General features: G+C 40.7%; 2 protein-coding genes across 2 annotated transcripts; both read right to left on the bottom strand.

Annotated features, from left to right (window-relative positions):
- Positions 1–4: 4 nt before the first annotated feature.
- LOC133640657 (zinc finger protein 568-like) lies at positions 5–12,645 on the bottom strand. Its single transcript, XM_062034201.1, has 3 exons — positions 12,055–12,645; positions 7,171–7,419; positions 5–1,989 (listed from the first exon to the last, which is right to left on the bottom strand). Exons 1-3 carry the CDS (start codon positions 12,176–12,178, stop codon positions 842–844), a joined length of 1,521 nt encoding a protein of 506 aa, XP_061890185.1. The 5' UTR covers positions 12,179–12,645; the 3' UTR covers positions 5–841.
- Positions 12,646–15,624: 2,979 nt separating this feature from the next.
- LOC133640699 (zinc finger protein 37 homolog) lies at positions 15,625–25,508 on the bottom strand. Its single transcript, XM_062034261.1, has 3 exons — positions 25,313–25,508; positions 23,204–23,461; positions 15,625–18,124 (listed from the first exon to the last, which is right to left on the bottom strand). Exons 2-3 carry the CDS (start codon positions 23,448–23,450, stop codon positions 17,115–17,117), a joined length of 1,257 nt encoding a protein of 418 aa, XP_061890245.1. The 5' UTR covers positions 23,451–23,461; positions 25,313–25,508; the 3' UTR covers positions 15,625–17,114.
- Positions 25,509–26,311: the final 803 nt, after the last annotated feature.

The following is a 26,311-nucleotide window of genomic DNA, read 5'->3' as shown; positions in this document are numbered from 1 at the left end:
GATAACAGAGACCCAACAAATGATTCATAAAGTCACACATTTTAAAAATAAATGACACACAAATGATGCTCAAATGATGTATAAAGTAAAGAAAATTCTTCCAGAAGATGTTTCAGACGTGAACCAGTAAATATGAACTGGAGGGATTTATGTGTACTCACAAGCAAAGGTATGAACACATGTAAAACAAATATGTATTACATATAAAGGAAGTCATCTACGGCAGTGGTCCCTAACCTTTTTGTAGCTGGGGACCGGACAACGCTTGAAAATTTGTCCCACGAACCGGGGGGTGGGGGGAGATTTTATTTTAATTTTTTTTTCACAAAGAAATACAATCATGTGTGCTTACGGACTGTATCCCTGCAGACTGCATTGATCTATATTGATATATAATGTATATATTGTGTTTTTTATGTTAATTAAAAAAATAAAATTACAATTAAAGTAAATTTCTTGCGCGGCCCGGTGGTTGGGGACCACTGATCTACGGGATTATTTACAGTTAGAAATGACAATATGTAACACGCAAGATCAACACATTACTATAATTATACACATAACATCTTCATTGTATGTAACAAATGTTTTGTACTGTTTTTATTTTAAAATGGATGAAAAGCAATTAATATTAAGGTAATAAAAGTAAACTAATGCTTCAGTCTACATCTTTTGAAGGAAAACTGTGTTGTTTAGACTTTGAATATTTGCACACAATGTTTGTATATTAATGCATGAAATAAAACCACACATCTCATCTATAAATGGTAGAAGGATATGAACGAGATCAAGTTAACATCGAAAGTCAACATTAAAGACAGATTTTTTTATTCCTTCAGCATCATTTGCTGCCGCTGTTCTCACCAGCACACTTGTGTTTCTTACACTGGTACTTATATGAGAATCCTTCACCACACAAATTGCAACTCAACACTTTCTCTCCAGTGTGTATTCTCACGTGTGTTACAAGCTTCGATTGGTCAGCAAAGCTTTTATTGCAACTTGAACAGGAATAGAGTTTTTCACCATTGTGCTGTCTCATATGTATTTTCAAACACTGACTCTGATTAAAATCCTTGAAGCAAATTGGACAGGAAAAGGGTTTTTCTCCCGTGTGTAGTCTCATGTGTACTTTCAAGTTCTGACTTTGTATAAAACCTTTACCACAGATTGAACATGAAAAATGTTTGGCTCCAGTGTGTATTCCCATGTGACCTTTCAAGTGTTGACTTTGTTTAAAACCTTTACCGCAGACCGCGCACAAAAAAGATTTTTCTCCGGTGTGTATCCTGGTGTGTATTGTCAAATCTGCCTTCCGGGAGAACCTTTTACTACAAACTGAGCACATGAACGGTTTGTCTCCGGTGTGTTTTGTCATGTGCCTTTTCAAAACACTATCTTGTACAAAACTTTTGCCACAGACTGGACATAAACAATTTTTTTCACCAGTGTGTATTTTCATGTGTACTTTCAGATGACTCGGGTACCTAAAGGTTTTGTCGCAGTGAGAACACGTCAGGTGTGTGTTGTCAGTGTGACATGTCTTATCATCTTTAGAGTCTTCATCATCAGTGTCAGGAGAGTGTGACGTTGTGTCCTCACTATCTGATAGTGGAGCTAAGAGCTTGTCTGCTTGTGATCCTCCACAGTGGTCTCCATCAGCTTCTGTTGAGCTGCTGCTTGGAGGCTCCGCCTCTCTCTGCTCCTCACTGTCAACTTTGACCTCATCATCTTCACTCTTCACAATGACAATAGTAAATGGCATCTTGGTGACATCAACCTCCCCCAGTCCTTCAAGATGCTCAACCTCCTTACTGATGATGTGCTCCTCCTCTTCCTCTTTAATGTAAGGAGCTTGTGGCTCATTTTCTTCTTCTTCTTTAATGTGTGGGAGATGTGTCTCCTCCTCTTCCTCTTTAAACTCTAATCCCACCTGCCTCATCCTGGAGGTCCCCTCATTCTGCTCAAGAAGATGTTCTTCATAGACATCTGCAGGAGACACACATGCTTTAGAAAAGATAATGTCTCTGACGATCAATCAATCAATCAATGTTTACTTATATAGCCCTAAATCACGAGTGTCTCAAAGGGCTGCACAAGCCTCAACGACATCCTCGGCTCAAGAAAAAAACTCAACCCAATAGGATAACTATGAGAAACCTTGGAGGGGACCGCAGATGTGGGGACCCCCTCCCTGTTAGACCGGTGCAATGGACGTCGAGTGGATCTAGCACAATATTGTGAGAGTCCAGTCCATAGTGGATCTAACATAATAGTGAGAGTCCAGTCCATAGTGGATCTAACATAATAGTGTGAGAGTCCAGTCCATAGTGGATCTAGCATAATAGTGAGAGTCCAGTCCATAGTGGATCTAACATAATAGTGTGAGAGTCCAGTCCATAGTGGATCTAACATAATAGTGTGAGAGTCCAGTCCATAGTGGATCTAACATAATAGTGTGAGAGTCCAGTCCATAGTGGATCTAACATAATATTGTGAGAGTCCAGTCCGTAGTGGATCTAACATAATATTGTGAGAGTCCAGTCCATAGTGGATCTAACATAAAAGTGTGAGAGTCCAGTCCGTAGTGGATCTAACATAATAGTGTGAGAGTCCAGTCCATAGTGGATCTAACATAATAGTGTGAGAGTCCAGTCCATAGTGGATCTAACATAATAGTGTGAGAGTCCAGTCCATAGTGGATCTAACATAATATTGTGAGAGTCCAGTCCATAGTGGATCTAACATAATATTGTGAGAGTCCAGTCCATAGTGGATCTAACATAATAGTGTGAGAGTCCAGTCCATAGTGGATCTAACATAATAGTGTGAGAGTCCAGTCCATAGTGGATCTAACATAATATTGTGAGAGTCCAGTCCATAGTGGATCTAACATAATAGTGTGAGAGTCCTGTCCGTAGTGGATCTAACATAATAGTGTGAGAGTCCAGTCCATAGTGGATCTAGCACAATATTGTGAGAGTCCAGTCCATAGTGGATCTAACATAATAGTGTGAGAGTCCAGTCCATAGTGGATCTAACATAATAGTGTGAGAGTCCAGTCCATAGTGGATCTAACATAATATTGTGAGAGTCCAGTCCATAGTGGATCTAACATAATAGTGTGAGAGTCCTGTCCGTAGTGGATCTAACATAATAGTGTGAGAGTCCAGTCCATAGTGGATCTAACATAATAGTGTGAGAGTCCAGTCCATAGTGGATCTAACATAATATTGTGAGAGTCCAGTCCATAGTGGATCTAACATAATAGTGTGAGAGTCCAGTCCATAGTGGATCTAACATAATATTGTGAGAGTCCAGTCCATAGTGGATCTAACATAAAAGTGTGAGAGTCCAGTCCATAGTGGATCTAACATAATAGTGTGAGAGTCCAGTCCGTAGTGGATCTAACATAATAGTGTGAGAGTCCAGTCCATAGTGGATCTAACATAATATTGTGAGAGTCCAGTCCGTAGTGGCTCTAACACAGTGGTTCTTAACCTTGTTGGAGGTACCGAACCCCACCAGTTTCATATGCGCATTCACCGAACCCTTCTTTTTTCAAATTCAAGAAAAAGTCATATTTTTTTTTCACTGGTTCACAAAATAAACGGCGCATGAACATCACCTTGTTCAAAGAACAAAACCAACACAGTGCATGAACCCACAACAAATTACACACCTTACACACATTACCATGAATTGATTAACGTGGACCCCGACTTGAAAAACGTATTCGGGTGTTACCATTTAGTGGTCAATTGTACGGAATATGTACTGTGCTGTGTAAACTGTACTGTGTATTGTCTTCCTTTGCAATCTGCTAGTAAAAGTTTCAATCGATCAATCAAACAACCTGCAAATCAGATGGAAAATTAGAGGGAACATTGTTTGGGGGTGTCCATAATACGCTGATAGGGAGAAGTTTTTATTCACACGATAAGTCGGATGTGTCTATACCTCCGTGGCGGAGGCTCCGCCGAACCCCTGAGGCCGACTCACCAAACCCATAGGGTTCGATCGAACCCAGGTTAAGAACCACTGTGCTAGAGTATGTTCCCGCTTAAAATATCTTAAAAAGGAAGTTGCTTTTTTACAGGAGACACATTTTGGTTACTAAAGATCGTCATAGATTAAAAGCCTCATGGGTTGGCCAAAGTTTCCACTCCAATTTTAGTAGCAAAGCAAGGGCTAAAGCGATTCTAATACATAAGAAATTACCGTTTTGTCCAGAGCTGGGAAAATATTTTGACTTGGGGGGCCACATTGAGAGAAAAAATATGTGTCTGGGGGGGCCAATGTGTATGTGTGTATAAATGATTGCAGAGGTTGCCCTCTAGTGGGTTCTGCAGACCACCACACACTGCCAGGAATTCAGGGTATAACACTGTTTTATTTCGTTCTCACGAGGTGCGAGCCTTTTGCTTCCCAGCAACGAGTCTTTTCTGCGACTGCTCAGCAGCACCTCCAACTCCAACTACTCGTCTCATCACGGCTGCTGCTAATAAAGGCGACAGGTGATTAGATAACAAGGCCCACCTGGGCCATCTACGCACCTGTCGCTGTCTTCGAGGCCGGTCCTGGCAGGGCCGCAGGCCACGCCCCCCCTCCACAATGATATATACAGATTTAGCTGTAAAAATCTGCTGTACAGTATGTGTGTTTGGGTCCATTTTTTTCCAGGAACGCTAATACCAAAAGTCACAATGTCCGATAGAGTTCGAAAAACGGAATGGAATTTTACAGTTGTTTACTGAATGGGACACCCAAAATGTACATTAAAATAAAGAAAGTGGGATTTACAATATTAACAATAAAACACTTAATATTAACAACATATGAACATCGCTCCTCTTTTACGTCTCAGACCAGCTCCTCGATGGACATCTTTTACAATCAAGCAACAGCAAAATATGAATGCAAAGGGTAATAAACACCTACAGTGTGATATATTATCACTTTTATGCAGGAATGTGTTGTAAAAATGTACTTCCGCATCTGTTCCTGACACATGCGTTTCGGGCTGGCTGCTCTGGAAACAAACCCCGCCCACTCTGCTTTGTTCCTGGTCTGAGCTGCTGTGACGTAGATTACCGTAATAACTCATGTAACACCCAAAAGTGCAGATTTCCACCATTGAAATACTTTCTATAGTTCAAGACTTATGGTCATCTAAAAACAGCACTGCACGTCATAACGGCGGCTACAGTTTGGATGTTAAAGGCCTACTGAAAGCCACTACTACCGACCACGCAGTCTGATAGTTTATATATTAATGATGAAATCTTAACATTGCAACACATGCCAATACGGCCGGGTTAACTTATAAAGTGCAATTTGAATTTTCCCGCGAAACTTCCGCTTGAAAACGTCGCGGTATGATGATGTCTGCGCGTGACGTCATGAGGTCAAGGAAAGTGTTTGGACCCAATTCAAATACCTCTGTTTTCTTCGACAAAATTCCACAGTATTCTGGACATCTGTGTTGGTGAATCTTTTGCAATTTGTTTAATGGACAATGGAGACTGCAAATAAGAAAGTTGTAGGTGCGATCGGTGTATTAGCGGCGGACTACAGCAACACCAACACTAGGAGGTTGTGTTGTGTTTTGAGCAGGATAGCAGACGCACTACGGTGAGTACAGCTTTGGCTTCCAAACATTTGATCGCTTGCCCGTACGTGCGTGTCGATATGTGCATGTCACGTACGTAACTTTGGGGAAATATATGTTTCTTGCCGACTCTGATGGCGGCCGGGGTGTCGTCAAAAGCGTACAAAGCCCGCCGCCGCATCTAAGTTAGCTTCTCTTTTTTTAGCTTCGCCAAGCTGAAAATTATTAACCGTGTATTTACATGTTCATGGTTTAATAGTATTGTTGATCTTCTGTCTATCCTTCCAGTCAGGGTTTTTTTTTATTTAGTTTCTATCTGCATTTGAGACTGATGCTATCACGTTAGCTCCGTAGCTAAGTTAGCTTCTATTTTTTTAGCTTCGCCAAGCTGAAAATTACTAACCGTGTATTTACATGTTCATGGTTTAATAGTATTGTTGATCTTCTGTCTATCCTTCCAGTCAGGGTTTTTTTTAATTTTGTTTCTATCTGCATTTGAGCCTGCTATCACGTTAGCTCTGTAGCTAAGTTAGCTTCTATTTTTTTTAGCTTCGCCAAGCTGAAAATTATTAACCGTGTATTTACATGTTCAGTCACTGTGAATGTCCATTTCGCGTGCTCGACTCTCATTTTCAAGAGGATATAGTATCCGAGGTGGTTTGAAATACAAATCCGTGATCCACAATAGAAAAAGGAGAGAGTGTGGAATCCAATGAGCCAGCTTGTACCTAAGTTACGGTCAGAGCGAAAAAAGATACACCCCGCACTACACTGTAGTCCTTCACTCTAAAGTTCTTCATTCACGAATCTTTCATCTTTTCGCTCAAATTAATGGGGTAATCGTCGCTTTCTCGGTCCGAATGTCTCTCGCTCCATTGTAAACAAAGCGGAATTGTGAGGAATCCTTTGTCTTGTGACGTCACGCTACTTCCGGTAGGGGCAAGGGTTGTTTTAATCAGATACCAAAAGTTGCGATCTTTATCGTCGTTGTTCTCTACTAAATCCTTTCAGCAAAAATATGGCAATATCGCGAAATGATCAAGTATGACACATAGAATGGATCTGCTATTCCCGTTTAAATAAAAACATTTCATTTCAGTAGGCCTTTAAAGGTTTAAAATAATTATGTAGAATGCCCGGTGGGTCGGATTGAAAATCTTAATGGGATACGGGTCTGGTTTAGTCCAACAGATGTTATGGCTGACCACCAAGGTCGACTTATCATAGTCTCAGGCTCCCCTAAAAATGAACCGGTGGTTCTTGTAAATCCATATGCACCCAATTGGGATAATGAGGCATTTGCTCAGAGAGTATTTTCTCTCCTACCAGTCGTACATTTTGTCATATCCACCTTAGTCTGACACGTTCTTACTCCCAATTTTTCACAAACTACATCTAAATGTACATTTAAAATTAATAGATATAAATAAGTTATCAGTATTGGTCTTAAGGAGCAGGAAGTTATCAGTATACATCTCCACCTTTTGTCATAACTGTGGTCCCTGGATGAACATGTGTTACAAACATTGTATTAGATGATATGTGGGTGTTGTGCTTACTTGGACTGTGATGAAGCTGTGAGGACTCAGGTGGTTTGTCTCCATGGTCTTCAGTCTTCACAGGGACAACAGTCAGTGGAAACTTGGTGAGATCAGCCTCCTCCTGCCCTAGAAGACACTCTTCCTCCTGAGTGATCCACACTTCCTCCTCTTCCCCTTTAACGTGGTGGGGCTGTGGCTCCTCCTCTTCCTCTTTAACAGGAAGGGATTGTGCATTTTCCTTTTTATTATGAAGGGGCTTCTGGATGCCTGTTGGGTAAATAGGTTATTCATGTTAGGATAGAAAAGTAGTAGTTTTTTAACTGACACTGAGATTGTGTGTTCTCATGTGTGTTACAGCAGTGTTTTTCAACCACCGTGCCGCGGCACACTAGTGTGTCGTGAGATAGTTTGGTGTGCCGTGGGAGATGATCTAATTTCACCTATTTGGGTTAAAAAAAAATTTTGCAAACCAGTAATTATAGTCTGCAAATGATGTAATGTTGTTGAGTGTCGGTGCTGTCTAGAGCTCGGCAGAGTAACCGTGTAATACTCTTCCATATCAGTAGGTGGGAGCCGGTAGCTAATTGCTTTGTAGATGTCGGAAACAGCGGGAGGCAGGGTGCAGGTAAAAAGGTGTCTAATGCTTAAACCAAAAATAAACAAAAGGTGAGTGCCCCTGAGAAAAGGCATTGAAGCTTAGGGAAGGCTATGCAGAACGAAACTAAAACTGAACTGGCTACAAAGTAAACAAAAACAGAATGCTGGACGACAGCAAAGACTTACTGTGGAGCAAAGACGGCGTCCACAATGTACATCCACAAAGAAGGATAAAAACAACTGAAATATCCTTGATTGCTAAAACAAAGTAGATGCGGGAAACATAGCTCAAAGGAAGACATGCAACTGCTACAGGAAAATACCAAAAAAAGAGAAAAAGCCACCCAAATAGGAACGCAAGACAAGAACTAAAACACTACACACAGGAAAACAGCAAAAAAGTCAAAATAAGTCAGGGCGTGATGTGACAGTACACCTACTTTGAGACAAGAGCTATAGTGATGCATGCTTGGCTATGGTTTAAAGTCATATCCAACAATTACGACAACGACTTTTTACTCTCAACTGAGTTTATTTTTTTAATGATTTCTGCTGGTGGTGTGCCTACGGATGTTTTCAACGCAACAAGAAATGTGCCTTGGCTCAAAGAAGGTTGAAAAACACTGTGTTAAAGTCTGTAAACAACCAATAAAAACACAGCAAAGGGTTTATTTTGTCCCAACCCACTAAAATTGCTTTGAAATTAGTCCAGTAAGTAAAAAACACAGGGCTTTACATTTTGAAGGAGGGCAATTAGCGAAGCCTCTGAAGGAAGAGCCAGCATTGATGAAAACATCCTTAAGCCTAATGGGTTAGCCCTTTACACCTCCAGTGTGTTAGAATAATCATGTATATATATTATCACACAACTTTAGTATGCTTAAAGTCCGTTGCTATAGTTATTAGCTATTGTGCTCAAGTTAGACTTTTGTATCTGTGCAAGGACAAAACTTCTTGTCTGATGGGTGGCCTCAGCCGCAGATGTTATCTTTGTTTTAGCCCGCCAACAGCCAAGGACTTCAAGGACCTCAACGAAGATAAGACGACAGCATGCAGACGAAGCGGAGACAAGGCGAAATCACAAGGCCCCCAGCACATTCCGTCACGTATTGTGCGTCCTGGACCTGCTTTGCATGATATATGTGACCACTCCTTTAAGAGGCGGCCTCAGTGATGTTGACTGGAACTCCTGAATAAATAGAGGGAAGCGGGAGCTGAACCTTAGAGCGTAGGGCGAGACTGTGATTAAGTGTGCAGCTCCATGCGTTCTCCTCATGAGCTAAATTGAACTCTGTCTCTGCATGGTTCCTTGCTTCTTGTCTGATTAATAGATGTCATCTGTGTTTGAACCTGACAAGTGTAAAGTGAGTAACCATTTTGCTTTATACCTGTAGACTTATTATCAAATCAAATCAAGCTTTATTCGTAACTCACTTTTCATACATAATAGAAATGCAACACAAAATGCTTTACAGACTTAAAAACAACACCCCAATGACCCACATCCCCAATTATCGCACACACGCACACAAATACCGAACAGACGCACACACACCGATGAGCAAATGAAGGCATGGCTGAGTACAGAGGAGACAGGCAAGTAAACACTATCACAGGAGCCATCTGCACCAGGAGGTCATCAGACCGTGGTCACCAGGACGCTGACACAAAGCGACTCCACAGCACGGCCGATAACCCCTGATGAAGATGGCTCCCTCAGAGGAACGCTGGAAAGTAAAAAATAATAAAACCTTTAAAAATAGGAAGAACCATTAGTGGAAATAATAGATAAAATACAATGAAAACAGCCCTGCGATGAGGTGGCGACTTGTCCAGGGTGTACCCCGCCTTCCGCCCGAATGCAGCTGAGATAGGCTCCATAATTTTAGCTTGTCCTGAAGAATTTGGAGGTAATCCTCCTTTTTCATGAATCCGAGGCTCGGCTATCCGGCGTAGCCTCCTCTCTACTACACTTTAATAGACCTGGGTGAGGAGTGTGATGCCACGATAGTTGGAATGTAGTGGATTGTCCGAAGCTTAAGCAGGCAACAAAAGTAGTTTAGTACAACAAATTTATTTACCCATTATCAGAAGTGCAGGTTGAATTAAGTTAGCCGTGCAGACAGACCACATGTTACTCCGGAGCAAACAAGACACACACAAGCCAAAATCACTGTCTTCTGCCATTTTGTATATGTCTCTTGTGCGTCATTGTTTTTTATCTAGTGCGTCATGATTGTTTTGTTTTGGTTTTGTCTGTTCCAAAACAACCTTGTATCTCTTAGTCATATTTGGAAATTCTAAACATTCTGTAGACAGGTTGGCATAACTCCATATTCACCTTTGTCCCACAACTGGTCCATTCAATGGCACAAAATAGAAGAGAATTGAAAATGAGCGGACATTCTTAAAAGACAAGAAATATAGGTCAAAAGGTCAGAAATTCTACGACAGGAACACACCCTCAGGTCCCCCTTTTTAAATAGAGGAACCAGTCTGCCAATCCAAAGCCGTCCGTCAGCATCCATCCATTGCTACCGCTTGTCCCTGTCAAGGTAGCGGGGGGGTGCTGCAGCCTATTTCAGCTGCATTCGGGCGGAAGGCGGGGTACACCCTGGACAAGTCGCCACCTCATCACAGGGCCAACACAGATAGACAGACAACATTCACACTCACATTCACACACTAGGGACCATTTAGTGTTACCAATCAACCTATCCTCAGGTGCGTGTCTTTGGAGGTGGGAAGCTGGAGTACCCGGAGGGAACCCACGCAGTCAAGGGGAGAACATGCAAACTCCACACAGAAACATCCCAGAACAAGCTAGTCAGATTACTTCTAGACCTCCACCCCAGATCCCACCTCACTCCTACCCACTTCTCCAAAGTGGGCTGGCTCAGGGTGGAGGACAGAGTTAAACAACTTGCACTGAGCCTAGTCTATAAAATCCGGTACACCTCCCTGATACCGAAGTACATGTCAAACTACTTCCTTAACGTAAATGACCGCCATAACCACAACACCAGGGGGCGCTCCACTAACCACGTTAAACCCAGATTCCAAACTAACAAAGGTCTTAACTCATTCTCTTTCTATGCCACATCAATGTGGAATGCGCTCCCAACAGGTATAAAAGAAAGGGCCTCTCTACGTAAACAATCAAATGTAGATACTTTTTCTTATGCCTTCTGATCTCTCTCTCTCTCTCTCTCTCTCTCTCTCTCTCTCTCTCTCTCTCTCTCTCTCTCTCTCTCTCTCGCTCTCTCTCTCTCTCTCTCTCTCTCTCTCTCTCTACTACTTTCTACTACTTTCTGTACATATCCTACCAAGTCAGAATTACACTGTTCCAATATCCATTTCTCTGTTCTTAATTGTTGATGACTGATGATAAGAACCAAACCTACCCCCCCCCACCCCCTCCGGATTGTAAATAATGTAAATAATTCAATGTATATACCCTGATGATTATCTTGTGTGATGACTGCATTATGATGATAGTATATACTGTATCTGATAGTATATATCTGTATCATGAATCAAGTTAAGTGGACCCCGACTTAAACAAGTTGAAAAACTTATTCGGGTGTTACCATTTAGTGGTCAATTGTACAGAATATGTACTTCACTGTTTAGCCCGCCAACAGCAAAGGACTTCAAGGACCTCAACGAAGATAAGACGACAGCACGCAGACGAAGCGGAGACAAGGCGAAATCACAAGGCCCCCAGCACATTCCGTCACGTATTGTGCGTCCTGGACCTGCTTTGCATGATATATGTGACCACTCCTTTAAGAGGAGTATGTCCACTACTTTCTGTACATATTCTACCAAGTCAGAATTACACTGTTCCAATATCCATTTCTCTGTTCTTAATTGTTGATGACTGATGATAAGAACCAAACCTACCCCCCCCCCCTCCCTCCACACCCCGGATTGTAAATAATGTAAATAATTCAATGTATATACCCTGATGATTATCTTGTGTGATGACTGCATTATGATGATAGTATATACTGTATCTGATAGTATATATCTGTATCATGAATCAAGTTAAGTGGACCCCGACTTAAACAAGTTGAAAAACTTATTCGGGTGTTACCATTTAGTGGTCAATTGTACAGAATATGTACTTCACTGTGTAATCTACTAATAAAAGTCTCAATCAATCAATCAAGGATCGAACCCAGGACTACTCAGGACCTTCGTATTGTGAGGCACATGCACTAACCCCTGTACCACCGTGCTGACAGTGTTAATAACGAAATGTAAAATAAGTAAACATGTGAGAGTAAGAAGTAAACAAACCTGTTCTGTGTAACACAACTTGATGTTTCTTGAAAACAGCGTCCAGTAGTTGATGTTGTCGCTCCTTCTCTCCTTTTGTTGGACAAAGTTCCTCCTCGTACACTGCTATCGTTCTTTCGCACATTTTCGCACAATCACAACACTTTACACTCACACTTGATCTCTGCTTAGCGATGTGTTTTGATCACTTCCGCCTCGCTTTGTTAGCAGCTAAACGAGCTAAGCTAACTAGCAAGCTAAGCTAGCTATATCAAATAATAGCAAACTATTATTGATATTCACTCTATTAAACAACATATATGTGAACGTGTACGCACTGATCAATAACACAATACTATTATCAACACAATCGCATATTCTCCATCAAACGCCATCTTGTTTTTTCCCCTCGTCCTGTTTTGTCCACACGCAGTATGGTGAACCGAAATCTACTTTGGTAGTTTTAAAAAAAAATATATTATTTCTTTTGACTCTAAATAATATACTAGCCTTTCATTAATATTTTTTTCCAAAAAGATTCTAACAATTGATACTGTCAAAGTCAGACATAAATCCACTTCCGCTTCGCAGCTGACACGGCGACGAGGCGGAAGTGCGTTCAACCATAGGAGTCCCGCGCGCGCGGCGGGGGCCAAGACTTTGGTTCCGACATCCCGTTTTCCAGTATTATTGTTTTGTTTCACGGAAAATATTGCAATAAATACTCCCGGTCATCACAACAAGGTTAGACCGGAACAATATTTGGGAAGTACAATACTCCACAGTGTAAATAAATAACTATCAGTTTTTTTGTTAGTTTAAAAAAAAAATGTTTATGTTTTTATTGAACAACAAACATACATTTATAATTCACACAAAAAGACAAGTCACTTTCAACATCAAGGGAAAAGAAAAAAAATAGATAGAGTAATATTACTAAAAAAAAATTAAAACAATAAATAAAAAAGACAAAAAGGGCTACCTAAATCACTTTAAATGTTTTTAACAAGGATATAAATTTAAGGGCTTTTGTACTTTTAGTAATTTTCCAAGATTTGATTGATAATTGTAACCCATTAAGCCAACTGGAAAATCATCAATCAATCAATGTTTACTTATATAGCCCTAAATCACGAGTGTCTCAAAGGGCTGCACAAGCAACTAAACTATAAGATAATAATAATAATAGGTTTTATTTGTAAAAATCACTTTACATTGAGTAAACAACCTTAAAGTGCTACAGTGTATTTAAAAAATAAAAATAAAAAGATAATAAAAAATATAAACTAGAACAGCCAAATAGCTAAAACTAGTATGCATATATCTAAAAAAAAAAAAAAGGCTTTTTTAAAAAGAAGGGTTTTTAAGCCTTTTTTAAAAGCATCCGTAGTCTGTGGTGCCCTCAGGTGGTCAGGGAGAGCGATCCACAGACTGGGAGCGGCGGCGCAGAAAGCCCGGTCTCCCATTGTTCGTAGCTTTGTCCTCGGAGGTTAGCCTGTCCGGAGCGGAGGTGTCGTGTGGAGGATTTGTGGGTGAGTAGTTCTTTGAGGTAGAGGGGCGCATTTCCATGGAGGCACTGGCAAAGATCTTGTTATTGTTCATGTGCCCGATGGCCGAGGGGAAAAAACTGTTCAGGTGGCGGGAGGTGTGGGTCTGGATGGACCGTAGTCTCCTGACTGAGGGGAGAGGGGAGAATAGTTTGTGTCCCGGGTGAGAAGAGTCAGCTGTGATCCGACCCACACGCCTCCTGGTCCTGGAGGAGAACAGGTCCTGGAGGGTTGGGAGTTTGCAGCCAATCACCTTCTCGGCAGCACGTACGATGCGCCGCAGTCGATGCTTGTCCCAGACTATGGCTCCGAGGAACCAAACGGCCTACTTGCCAACCTTGAGACCTCTGAATTCGAGAGATGGGGGTGTGGGGTTGAGGTGGGCGGGGTTTGGTGGTAGCGGGGGTGTATATTGTAGCGTCCCGGAAGAGTTAGTGCTGCAAGGGGTTCTGGGTATATGTCCTGTTGTGTTTATGTTGTGTTTCGGTGCGGATGTCCTCCCGAAATGTGTTTGTCATTCTTGTTTGGTGTGGGTTCACAGTGTGGCGCATATTTGTAACAGTGTTAAAGTTGTTTACACTGCGACCCTCGGTGTGACCTGTATGGCTGTTGATCAAGTAAGCATTGCATTCACTTATGTGTGTGCAAAAGCCGCATGTATTATGTGACTGGGCCGGCACGCTGTTTGTATGGAGGAAAAGCGGACGTGACGACAGGTTGTAGAGGACGCTAAAGGCAGTGCCTTCAAGGCACGCCCCCAATATTGATGTCCGGGTGGAAATTGGGAGAAATTCGGCAGAATGGTTGTCCCGGGAGATTTTCGGGAGGGGCACTGAAATTCGGGAGTCTCCCGGGAAAATCGGGCTGAGTACAACATGTCTCATTTGATTTACACAAATATTTTCATTTTGATAGTACCACTTAAGATATGTTTTAATTGCTGAAGCGGGTTTATTGAATGTTAAATGCGCCGAAAAATAGACCCTTTTGTACACTGTTGAGGGGTTTCAATGTCCAGTAGAGTGCAAGCGTGTTTCTGTATAGTATCTCCAGCCGTGTCCATGTGGTGACATCAATTAAGGTATTTTGAGAGGTGAAGTCGGACAAAGTAGGACATCACTGAAGGCCTAGGTGGGAAACGCACGGCCCGCCACTGCATCTTGATAATATTTACATTTAAGTTCAGTAAATACGTCAAAGAATCACCTTTTATCTTCTTTGTCGGTTTGTTGGCAGATCGTCGTAGCTAACATGTTAGCTTTAGTCTGAGTTTTATCTTTACTGATAGCCATTGGTGACCCTATGATGTCATAATTTCAGTTGAGATTTTCACACAATTCAAAAGTTCTAATCAACCAAATATTTCACAACCTCTCTGTAGTACCTCCTATGCACCCATAGGGGTAAGGGACCCCCAGTAGGAAACCTCTAATTTAGACAACACAAAACAATTATGTGCAGCTAAATAATGAAACATGTGAGATGTTGAGAGTTACATGTGGGGTCCCACAAGGTTCAGTGCTGGGTCCAAAGTGATTTATGTGATTCACGAATGATATCTGTAATGTGTCTAATTCATTATATGTTTTGTTTGCTACTTCTGGTAAAGATCTGAGGCACATTCTGGACATAGTGGAGAGAGAACTTGGACCCCAAAAATATTGCTTGATATCAATAATCTCATTAAACTTTGATGAAACTATCAAATTTGGAAAGAGTAAAAAAAAGTATAACACAAATGTTGATAAAGATACATTTGAAATAAAAATGTGCTTACTTTTACTCTTTTAGGGAGTTACTATAGATGATGAACTAAGCAAGACACAATATGAATTAAAGAACAAAATATCAATTCCTGCAATATTTAATAGAACAAAATACATAATCAACAAATATTCACTACTTTTATTGTACCAGACGTTTGTTGAAGCATACATTGATTACTGCATAAATGTCTGGGGACATACATATGAAACATTTACAAAACAATATTCATATTACAAAAGAGAGTGATACAAATAATACAATTATAGAGACCCAACAAATGACTCATAAAGTCACATATTTTAAAAGTAAACGATCTTGTATGAAACACAACCACTCAAATGATGTATAAAGTAAATAATAATATGCTTCCAGAAGTAGTCCAGATGTGAACCAGTAAATATGAACTAAGAGGGATTGAGTTCAAACCCTGGCCGAGTCATACCAAAGACTATAAAAAATGGGACCCATTACCTCCCTGCTTGACACTCAGCATCAAGGGTTGGAATTGGGGGTTAAATCACCAAAAATTATTCCCGGGCGTGGCCACCGCTGCTGCTCACTGCTCTCTTCACCTCCCAGGGGGGATCAAGGGTCATGGGTCAAATGCAGAGAATAGTTTCGCCACACCTCGTGTGTGTCTGACAATCATTGGTACTTTAACTTTAACTTATGTGTACTCAAAAGCAAAGGTATGAACACATGAAAAACAAATATGTATATCATATAAAGGAGTTCATCTATGGAATCATTTACAAATGGAACCAAGAAATATGTAATACACTCCATTTAAAAACCTGCTATAACACTATCATGAATACAAGTACAACACTTAAATTGTATTTTTTATTCTGCATACATATTGTATTCAATGCTTCTTTGATGTAAAATACATGTTTGGATCTGTTTAGATTTTTAAAACGAATAAAAACGTGAACAGAAGGGCAGTCAAAGTACATTGATGCTCAAGTCAGTGTACAAAGTTTCAATCACAGAACATTTAAAAAAATGAACACAATTTTATATATTAATGCAGGGGTCGGGAACCTTTTTGGCTGAGAGAGCCATGAAAGCCAAATATTGTAGAATGTATTTCCGTGAGAGCCATATAACAATTTTTTAACACTGAATACAACTAAATGCGTGCATTTTTAAGTAAGACCAACATTTTTAGAGTAAAATAAGTCTCTTATTATTTTTAATATTATTGGTATTCTGAAGCTAACCAATAATAAATCAAATACTTCTTACCATTAATGCGACCCTCTTGTACCCCGAAGGACAGCTGGGATTGGCTGAGCCACCCGCAACCTTGAACAGGTGCGGTAGAAAACGGATGGACGGATTAAAATGCATGAGAATGTTTTATATTTTGAACGTTATTTTTAACACTGTGATTTACAGCGGGATTATTAAATTACTTATCCTGTTAAGCAATTTCAGCTAAGATTTATCTGAGAGCCAGATGCAGTCATCAAAAGAGCCACATCTGGCTCGCGAGCCATAGGTTCCCTACCCCTGTATTAATGTGTGTACTTGACTGAAATAAAAGGACAAATCTAAAAAAAAAATCTAATCTATAAATGGTAAAAAACATGTTAGCAAGGTTGTGTTACACACACGACAATGATGTCACACACAAGTTTTGACAGTTTATTTCAAATCCTGCATCTTCATTTGCTGCTGCTGTTCTCACCAGCACACTTGTGTTTCTTACACTGGTACTTAGAAGAAAATCTTTCATCTCAAACATTGCAACTCAACACTTTCTCACCTGTGTGTTCTAATGTGTTTTTTCAAATGTTGACTTTGTGCAAATCTTTTCTTGCAAAATGAACAGAAAAAAGGTTTTTCCCCAGTGTGTCCTCTCGAGTGTTTAACAAGTGATGATTGGTCGCCAAAGCTTTTGTTGCAGCTCGAACAGGAATATGGTTTTTCACCAGTGTGCGTTCTCACGTGTTTTTTCATATCACCCTTTTGTGCAAAAGCTTTACCGCAGACTGAGCAGGAAAAAGGTTTTTCCCCGGTGTGTATCCTCATGTGTACGCCAAGTGATGATCGGTCACCGAAGCCTTTGTTGCAGCTTGAACAGGAAAAGGGTTTTTCACCAGTGTGTATTCTCATGTGTATTTTCAAATGTTGTCTTCGTCCAAACTCTTTCCCACAGGTGGAGCAGGTAAGAGGGGTTTCTCCAGCGTGTGTTCTCATGTGTACTTTCAGATGCCAACCGAAACTAAAAGTTTTGTCGCAGTGAGAACACGTCAGGTGTGTGTTGTCAGTGTGACATGTCTTGTCATCTTTAGAGTGTTCATCATCAGTGTCAGGAGAGTGTGACGTTGTGTCCTCACTATCTGATAGTGGAGCTAAGAGCTTGTCTGCTTGTGATCCTCCACAGTGGTCTCCATCAGCTTCTGTTGTCCTGTGTTGAGTTGAGCTGCTGCTTGGAGGCTCCGCCTCTCTCTTCTCCTCACTTTCACCTTTGACCTCATCATCTTCACTCTTCACAGGGACACCAATCACTGGGAACTCCTCCAGTCCTTCAAGATGCTCTCCCTCCTGACTGATGCTGTGCTCCTCCTCTTCCTCTTTGACTTGATGGGGCTGTGGCGCCTCCTCTTCATCTTTAACACGGAGGGTCAGTGGGTCCTCCTCTTCCTTTTTGAAGTGAGGGGTCTGTGGCGCCTCGCCTTCCTCTTTAATGTGGAAGGGCTGTGGCTCCTCCTTCACCACCCTGGCGCAACACTCCTGTTGATCAGGGAAAGGATGTTCTTCCCTGACGTCTGCAGGACACAAGAAGACAAACACATGCTTCCAACTCTGTTCAGTCACATAAGGCATTCAGTACGTTTACATGTACTAAATAGAACTAAGCTATCGCAAGAACCGGCCCAAAATCTTCAGTTCAAAACTTGGGGGACAAACATTTTTGCAGCAACTTCCTAAAAACACTAGAGTGCTCCTGCTGTATAGAGCAGGGGTCGGCAACCCTCCTTGACCACTCTGATGCGGCTCAGCTACATACATGCCGACCCCCCCGATTTTCCCAGGTTATTTATGGATCTCAGTGTCTTTCATAGATTACTCCCAGGGAAAAAAATAATCCTATTTACACTCTAATTACTAAATAAAGGGCGTGCCCTAATTGCACTGCAGTAATTGTCCTCTATAACATTTACTTACAGCGTGCCAGTCCAGCCACATGTTGCATGTTGTTATTACTTGCACACACAGGAGACAGCAAAGCATACTTAGTCATCAGCCACACAGTTTACACTGACGGTAGCCGTATCAAACAACTTTAACATTGTTACGTTACAAATATGCGCCACACTGTGAACCCACACCAAAAAAGAATGAAAAACACATATCTGGAGAACATCCCACTGTAACACAACATAAACACAACACAACCATTACCCAGAATCCCATGCAGCCCTAACTCTTCCGGTCTACATTATACACCCCCGCTACCACCAAATCCCCCCACACATCAACCCCCACCCACTCTCCGTGCGTTGGTAGAGCGGAAGAGTTAGGGCTGCATGGGATTCTGGGTATTGGTACCGTCAGTGTAAGATGTGTGGCTGCTGAGTTAGTACGCCTTGCTGTCACTTACGTGAGCAAGCTGAAATTGCATTCTACGTGTGGTCGAGCAGGTACACTGTTAGGGCAGGCTGTAGAGGGCGCCAAATGCAGTGTCATCACGCTCTGATATTCGGGAGTCTCCCGGGAAAAATGAGAAGGTTGGCAAGTATGACGCTATCAAGCGCCATTCATTCAAAACTCGCGGTCTGCACTAACATCAAATTTCCACATTAAAGTGCGTGCCGGTGCGTGTGTCGGAGACCCCTGGTTAACATAGCACAAAGCATTTAAGCTTTGTATGCAGTGTTTTTCATTTTAAATTTTTTTTTGTGGCTCCCATTACTTTCTTTAATTTGTGAAACTTGCCAAAATGGCTCTTTGAGTGGTAAAGGTTGCCGACCCCTGGTATAGAGGAACTTGGACCATGTAAACACATTAGCAGATGCTTGTTTTGACATTTTAACCTTCACTACAGAGGACACTTGTATTTTGTATAACAGGACTATTTTCTTCAGAAATGTGTAACTGACAAAAGAAATGGACCAAAAACAAATGTCCACTGCAGAGGACGTCGGTTCTCAAAATAACAATATTAGTGAAGGGAGAATGTGAGAAATGTGGCCTCGAGAATAATTTAGTGGAAGAGCCCTGGTTTACACCAACAAACATACAAATAAAGATATTGAAGCTAAAATAAGTCAATATTTTAAAGTATTTGATCGAATAAAAATGTACCCGTCTAATAAGTGACAGAACGTTCTTTGATTGATTGATTGAAACTTTTATTAAAGTCTGCGGGCTACAGAGCGTTTTCTGTTCGGGCTCCAGTACAATGGAATGCCCTCCCGGTAAAAGTTAGAGATGCTACCTCAGTAGAAGCATTTAAGTCCCATCTTAAAACTCATTTGTATACTCTAGCCTTTAAATAGACCCCCTTTTTAGACCAGTTGATCTGCCGTTTTCTTTTCTCCTCTGCCCCCTTGCTGGGTTATTCCGGTTCCGGTGACCAAGGATGAGGTGCTGGCTGTCCAGAGCTGAGACCTTGGGGTGGACCGCTCGCCTGTGCATCGGTTGGGGACGTCTCTGCGCTACTGACCTGTCTCCCCTCGGGATGGTCTCCTGCTGGCCCCACTATGGACTGGACTCTCACTGTTATGTTGGATCCACTAGGGACTGTACTTAGAGGGGGGGTTACCCACATATGCGATCCTCCCCAAGGTTTCTCATTGTCATTCACATCAACGTCCCTTGTGTGGGCTCTGTGCCGAGGATGTCGTCGTGGCTTGTGCAGCCCTTTGAGACTTTTGTGATTCAGGACTATATAAATAAACATTGATTGATTGATTGATAGATTGCACAGTTCAGTACATATTCTGTACATTTGACCACTAAATGGTAACACCCGAATAAGTTTTTCAACTTGTTTAAGTCGGGGTCCACGTAAATCAATTCTAAATGAAGACACTTTAAATACGTGACATGACGCAGGATCATCCCAGTAGAGAGAAAACTATGAACAGCAGGATTTTGACACTGAAACGTTTTTGTACACACGATGTAATTAAAACAGAGTAAAAATGAGGATGTTCTATTCGTCAGTTAGGCTGTAGTTAACAATCATAAATAGCGGTCGATCACATGAACATTGTTATTGATATTTGGAGAAAATGATAATCATGTGAAAATTTGTGAAATGTATACATGTACAACAATGACAATTACAACCTTTATTTAACCAGATAAGAAACCCATTGAGATCAAAATGTATTTCACAAGGGTGTCATTGATATATAAATGCAAAATTTGCGCCCCACCTGCTGTTTTGGTTTGGGCTCTCTGGGTGGCTGGGGCCATACTCTGGCTCCCGCACATACTGGGAGTCAAATATATTGTACATACAAATACATATATATATACATATATATATACTCACTTACTGTCATGTCTGTTGATTATGTTTTTTTTGGCCATGTGGTGTTTATTTTTTGGACTCTTTTTAGTTCCTGGTTGTGCACTTCCTTGTTTGTTTGTTACCTTGCCAACCCATTAGTTTTCACCTGTCATGTCATGCACCTGTTTCACGTTTTGAGTCGCGCACCTGTTTTCACTGATCATGTCACTATTTAAATCTGTCTGTTTCTGTTGTTCGTCCTGGCGACATCACACTTTTTCATCACTCTGCTTCATGTCATGTTCACAGTTCTTTGCCAAGTAAGTTTTGTTCATTAATGCCACAGTTAGTGTTTTTGTTTCTGCCTTTTGTGCAAGTTTTATTTTCATAGCCAAGTTTTTTGTACTTCCGCCTTGTGCACGCTTTTTGTTTATTCCTTTTTTTTGAGTGTTAAAATTAAAATCATGTATTTAAATTCACGTCTTGCCCGCGCCAATTTTTCGTTGCCTTCCGGAGAAACAAAACCCAAGGACCAAGTCTTGACAGTATTGTGAAGACAGTACAGTACTGTACTGTACTGTCTTGACATTACAGTACAGTACAGTCTATATATATGTCTTGACAGTACAGTACAGTACTGTCTTGACAGTACTGTACTGTACAGTACTGTCTTCACAGTACTGTCAAGACTTGGTCCTTGGGTTTTGTTTCTCCGGAAGGCAACGGAAAATTGGCGCGGGCAAGACGTGAATTTAAATACATGATTTTAATTTTAACACTCAAAAAAAAGGAATAAACAAAAAGCGCGCACAAGGCGGAAGTACAAAAAACTTGGCTATGAAAATAAAACTTGCACAAAAGGCAGAAACTATGAACAATGAAACAAAAACACTAACTGTGGCATTAATGAACAAAACTTACTTGGCAAAGAACTGTGAACATGACATGAAGCAGTGTGATGTCGCCAGGACGAACAACAGAAACAGACAGATTTAAATAGTGACATGATCAGTGAAAACAGGTGCGCGACTCAAAACGTGAAACAGGTGCGTGACATGACAGGTGAAAACTAATGGGTTGGCAAGGTAACAAACAAACAAGGAAGTGCACAACCAGGAACTAAAAATAGTCCAAAAAATAAACAGCACATGGCCAAACAAAAACATAATCAACAGACATGACACTTACACACAGTTATTCATACATACGTACGTACGCGCACACATACTGTAGGTACCCACGCGTCCACATATATACACAAATACATACATACCTACACACTCAAAAAGTTTGTACATCCACACGCACCTTCACTGTACAAACATACATATATACATACTTTACATAAACATTCACTGTACAAACATACATGTACACATACATGTACATATACATTCACTGTACAAACATACATATACACATACTGTACATATACATTCACTGTACAAACATACATACTGTATACACATACTGTACATATACATTCACTGTACAAACACACACCTACACATACTGTACATATACATTCACTGTACGAACATACATACACACATACTGTACATATACATTCACTGTACAAACATACATATACACATACTGTACATACACATTCACTGTACAAACATACATATACACATACTGTACATACACATTCACTGTACAAACATACATATACACATACTGTACATACACATTCACTGTACAAACAAACAAAAACACATACTGTACATGTACATTCACTGTAAATATACATTCACTGTACAAATTGAATTCAGCATAATCCCCACTTCTGAGGTAAAAAATGATGTAAAGAAACAAGCCTTTTGCCTTGTCTTCGGGTTTCAAATCAATTCGATCAACTTCTCGGTTTATGGCCACGACCTTCTACGATGCAAGTCTGAGGCGAGAGTTTTAATCCAGCACCAACTTTTACCAAATCCGGGGCAAAGTAGCAGCAGCAGCAGCTCAGTAGCTATCTCACCTCTCTGCAAGCAAGGAGCCGTTTGACTTAAAGTAGTTCCTCGACATTAGCTCTTACAATTACAATGCTGCTAATACTTGGTGAATATACAGGTCGCTACAAGTAAGTGGGGTATTGTTGGTGGTTTTTGGATGCTTTGTTCGAGGGCTTTAAGGGCACAATAGAGAACTCCCATTACCTGGAATGTTAGCCGCCTTGTACTGGCAGTTTTTACTATTTAGAATGCACCGAAAAGAGAAGGATGTGTTTTTGTCTCACATAAGGAATGTGAAGGATGGGCAAAATAAATAAATAAAATAAAGCATATTATTTTAAAAAGCAAGTACATCTCCAACGTGTTGGACCCTGGATGAACATGTGTCACAAACATTGTATCAGATGACATGTGGATGTTGTGCTTACTTGGACTGTGATGAAGCTGTGAGGACTCAGGTGGTTTGTCTTCATGGTCTTCAGTCTTCACAGAGACAACAGTCAGTGGAAACTTGGGGAGATCAGCCTCCTCCTGCCCTACAGGACACTCTCCTGCCCGAGTAACCTGGAGATCCTCCTCTTCTCTTTTAATGTGGGGGAGCTGTGGATCCTCCTGCCTCGAAGAGGAACTCACCCCCTGCTGCTGAGGGGCACCTTCTTCTTGACGACCGTTCATCTGTTGGACGTCTGCAAGACAACACAAACAAACTTTAGCTTAAGCATGACAAATATGATTTCGTCCATCAAATTAAATATTTTACAAGTGGACTGAAATAAGTTGTGGTGATGTTCTTCTAAACATGGAATTTACATACTTTATTGATTATGTTATGAATCGTGTAATTGATCTTGTTTTCTACATGTACATGAATTATTGATACAAGATGAGCAGCTTTTTACAACATATAGCAAACATCATGCTGGGATTTTAATATACACTATATTGCCAAAAGTATTTGGCCACCTGCCTTGACTCACATATGAACTTGAAGTGCCATCCCATTCCTAACCCATAGGGTCCAATATGATTTCGCTCCACCTTTTGCAGCTATTACAGCTTCAACTCTTCTGGGAAGGCTGTCCACAAGGTTGCAGAGTGTGTTTATAGGAATTTTCCACCATTCTTCCAAAAGCGCATTGTTGAGGTCACACACTAATGTTGGTCGAGAAGGTCTCCGTTCTAATTCATCTCAAAGGTGTTCTATCGGGTTCAGGTCAGGACTCTGCGCAGGCCAGTCAAGTTAATCCACACCAGACTCTGTCCTCCACGTCTTTATGGATCTTGCTTTGTGCACAGTCATGTTGGAAGAGGAAGGGGCTCGCTCCAAACTGTTCCCACAAGGTTGGGAGCATGAAATTGTCCAAAATGTTTTGGTATCCTAGAACATTCAAAGTTCCTTTCACTGGAACTAAGGGGCCAAGCCCAACTCCTGGAGCGGGCCCCTTCCTCTTCCAACATGACTGTGCACCAGTGCACAAAGCAAGGTCCATAAAGATAGATAGATAGATAGATAGATAGATAGATAGATAGATAGATAGATAGATAGATAGATAGATAGATAGATAGATAGATAGATAGATAGATAGATAGATAGATAGATAGATAGATAGATAGATAGATAGATAGATAGATAGATAGTATTTTATTGATACCTTCAAGAGAGTTCCCTCGGGAAAATTAAAATTCCAGCAGCAGTGTACAGAATTGAGATCGAATTTAAAAAGTAAAAAGTAAATAATGGGGGTATAAATGGAAACAAAATAGAAAAATATTACAGTAAGAATACAAATAAAAAGCAACAATGAGAATAAAAATATAACAGTAAAATAAGAATATAACAAGAGACATTGGATGACAGAGTCTGGTGTGGATGAACTTGACTGGCCTGCACAGAGTCCTGACCTGAACCCGATAGAACACCTTTGGGATGAATTAGAGCGGAGACTGAGAGCCAGGCCTTCTCCACCAACATCAATGCGCTTTTGGAAGAATGATGGAAAATTCCTATAAACACACTCCGCAACCTTGTGGACGGCCTTCCCAGAAGAGTTGAAGCTGTAATAGCTGCAAAAGGTGGACCGACATCATATTGAACCCTATGGGTTAGGAATGGGATGGCACTATAGCAATATAGTGTTTCAAGTCAGTCTGCACGTATAAAAGTAAATAGGTCCTCCCACTCCCAACCTTCCAGGTGAATTAATTGCCATGATATGTTATCAAAGTAATGGAAGTAGGTGCAAACTAAATATATTTTCTTATCCAATGTTACTTCTTCCAGTTTAAAATTACAATACGAAGATGTTCCTTTCTAGCAACATATATTTAATAATGTTAAGCGTGACTGTAATATATAGAAAACACAGTTAAAATATAAAATAATACAATATAATTATCATTGAGAACATTTAATTGCTCAAATAATGCTCGCATTTGCTACATAGGGCCTGCTAGCATGCTAACGATAGCATGTTAGCTTCGAACAACATATCAGGTAAATAACTGAAATAATGTAAAACATATATTATTTACATTACCTCATTAGTTGCTTGCACTAAAGTAGACTCAAATGATTCCAATTGTGACACCAGCAACTCTTAAATGTGACTTTTTTTTCTGTGGCTTGGCGGAGCAAGTGTGCACCATTCACTATTGTCCCCGGGAAACACGTGTTCCGCGCACATTTGTTCCGCGGTTGAGAACAGGACGAATACAAACAAGATGGCGTTTGACCCAGAAGGCGTTGTTGTGGTTATTATATTATATTGATCTTAATCGGAACGCACAGGTAAACGTATATGTCGTTTAATAAACTTCGTTAGTAATTGTGTTTGGATACATTAATGGTACATCGTGGTAGCTTTGATTGCTAGGTAGCTTTGCTTGTTAGCTGCTAACGAAGACAAGCGGAAGTGATCAAAACACATCGCTAAGTGTGAGTGTAAAGTGTTGCGATTGTGGGAAAATGTGCGAAAGAACGATAGCAGAGTACGAGGAGGAACTTTGTCCAACAAAAGAGGAGAAGGAGCGACATCGTCAACTGCGTGTTGTTTTCAAGGAGCCTAATGTTGTGTTACACCCATGTGTTGCCTTCATTATAACACTTATATAAGACTTTTAAAGTAATTCTGATAGTAGGCTAATATAGCTAATATAGACACACTTACATCATGTGTTGCCTTCATTATAACACTTATATAAGGCTTTATTTTTTTGTGGCTCCAAGCAGATTTTTTGGGGGGGATTTTTGGTCCAATATGGCTCTTTCAACATTTTGGGTTGCCGACCTTAGACCTAAGAGGGGAGGGATTGTTGTGGAGCGGATTTGAAAGAAGTTACAGTTTTGAGACACTAGATGGCAGTAATGTATAGGCTATGAAACACTACACAGAGAGTAGTTAAAATGTGAGAGCTGAATAGTTCCACTAAGTTATAAGCATGTGTAAAGCACAGCAACGTTGAGGAAGGTGTGGATATGGCGAATAGTAATGTCATTATAATAATAATAATAATAATATGCCACTGTGACACTATTG

Source organism: Entelurus aequoreus, linkage group LG23, assembly GCF_033978785.1.
Source record: "Entelurus aequoreus isolate RoL-2023_Sb linkage group LG23, RoL_Eaeq_v1.1, whole genome shotgun sequence".
Lineage (NCBI taxonomy): Eukaryota > Metazoa > Chordata > Actinopteri > Syngnathiformes > Syngnathidae > Entelurus > Entelurus aequoreus.
The sequence above is the reverse complement of the archived record's forward strand: the minus strand, read 5'-3'. Positions and strand labels throughout refer to the sequence as shown.

Coding starts and splice junctions, on each gene's coding strand:
- LOC133640657 (XM_062034201.1), bottom strand. CDS start 12,178: ATGTGCGAAAGAACGATAGCAGTGTACGAGGAGGAACTTTGTCCAACA. Junction 7,420..12,054: donor AGTTGTGTTACACAGAACAG/GTTTGTTTACTT, acceptor TTTACCCAACAG/GCATCCAGAAGCCCCTTCAT. Junction 1,990..7,170: donor ACAGCTTCATCACAGTCCAA/GTAAGCACAACA, acceptor TGTCTCCTGCAG/ATGTCTATGAAGAACATCTT.
- LOC133640699 (XM_062034261.1), bottom strand. CDS start 23,450: ATGAACGGTCGTCAAGAAGAAGGTGCCCCTCAGCAGCAGGGGGTGAGT. Junction 18,125..23,203: donor ACAGCTTCATCACAGTCCAA/GTAAGCACAACA, acceptor TGTGTCCTGCAG/ACGTCAGGGAAGAACATCCT.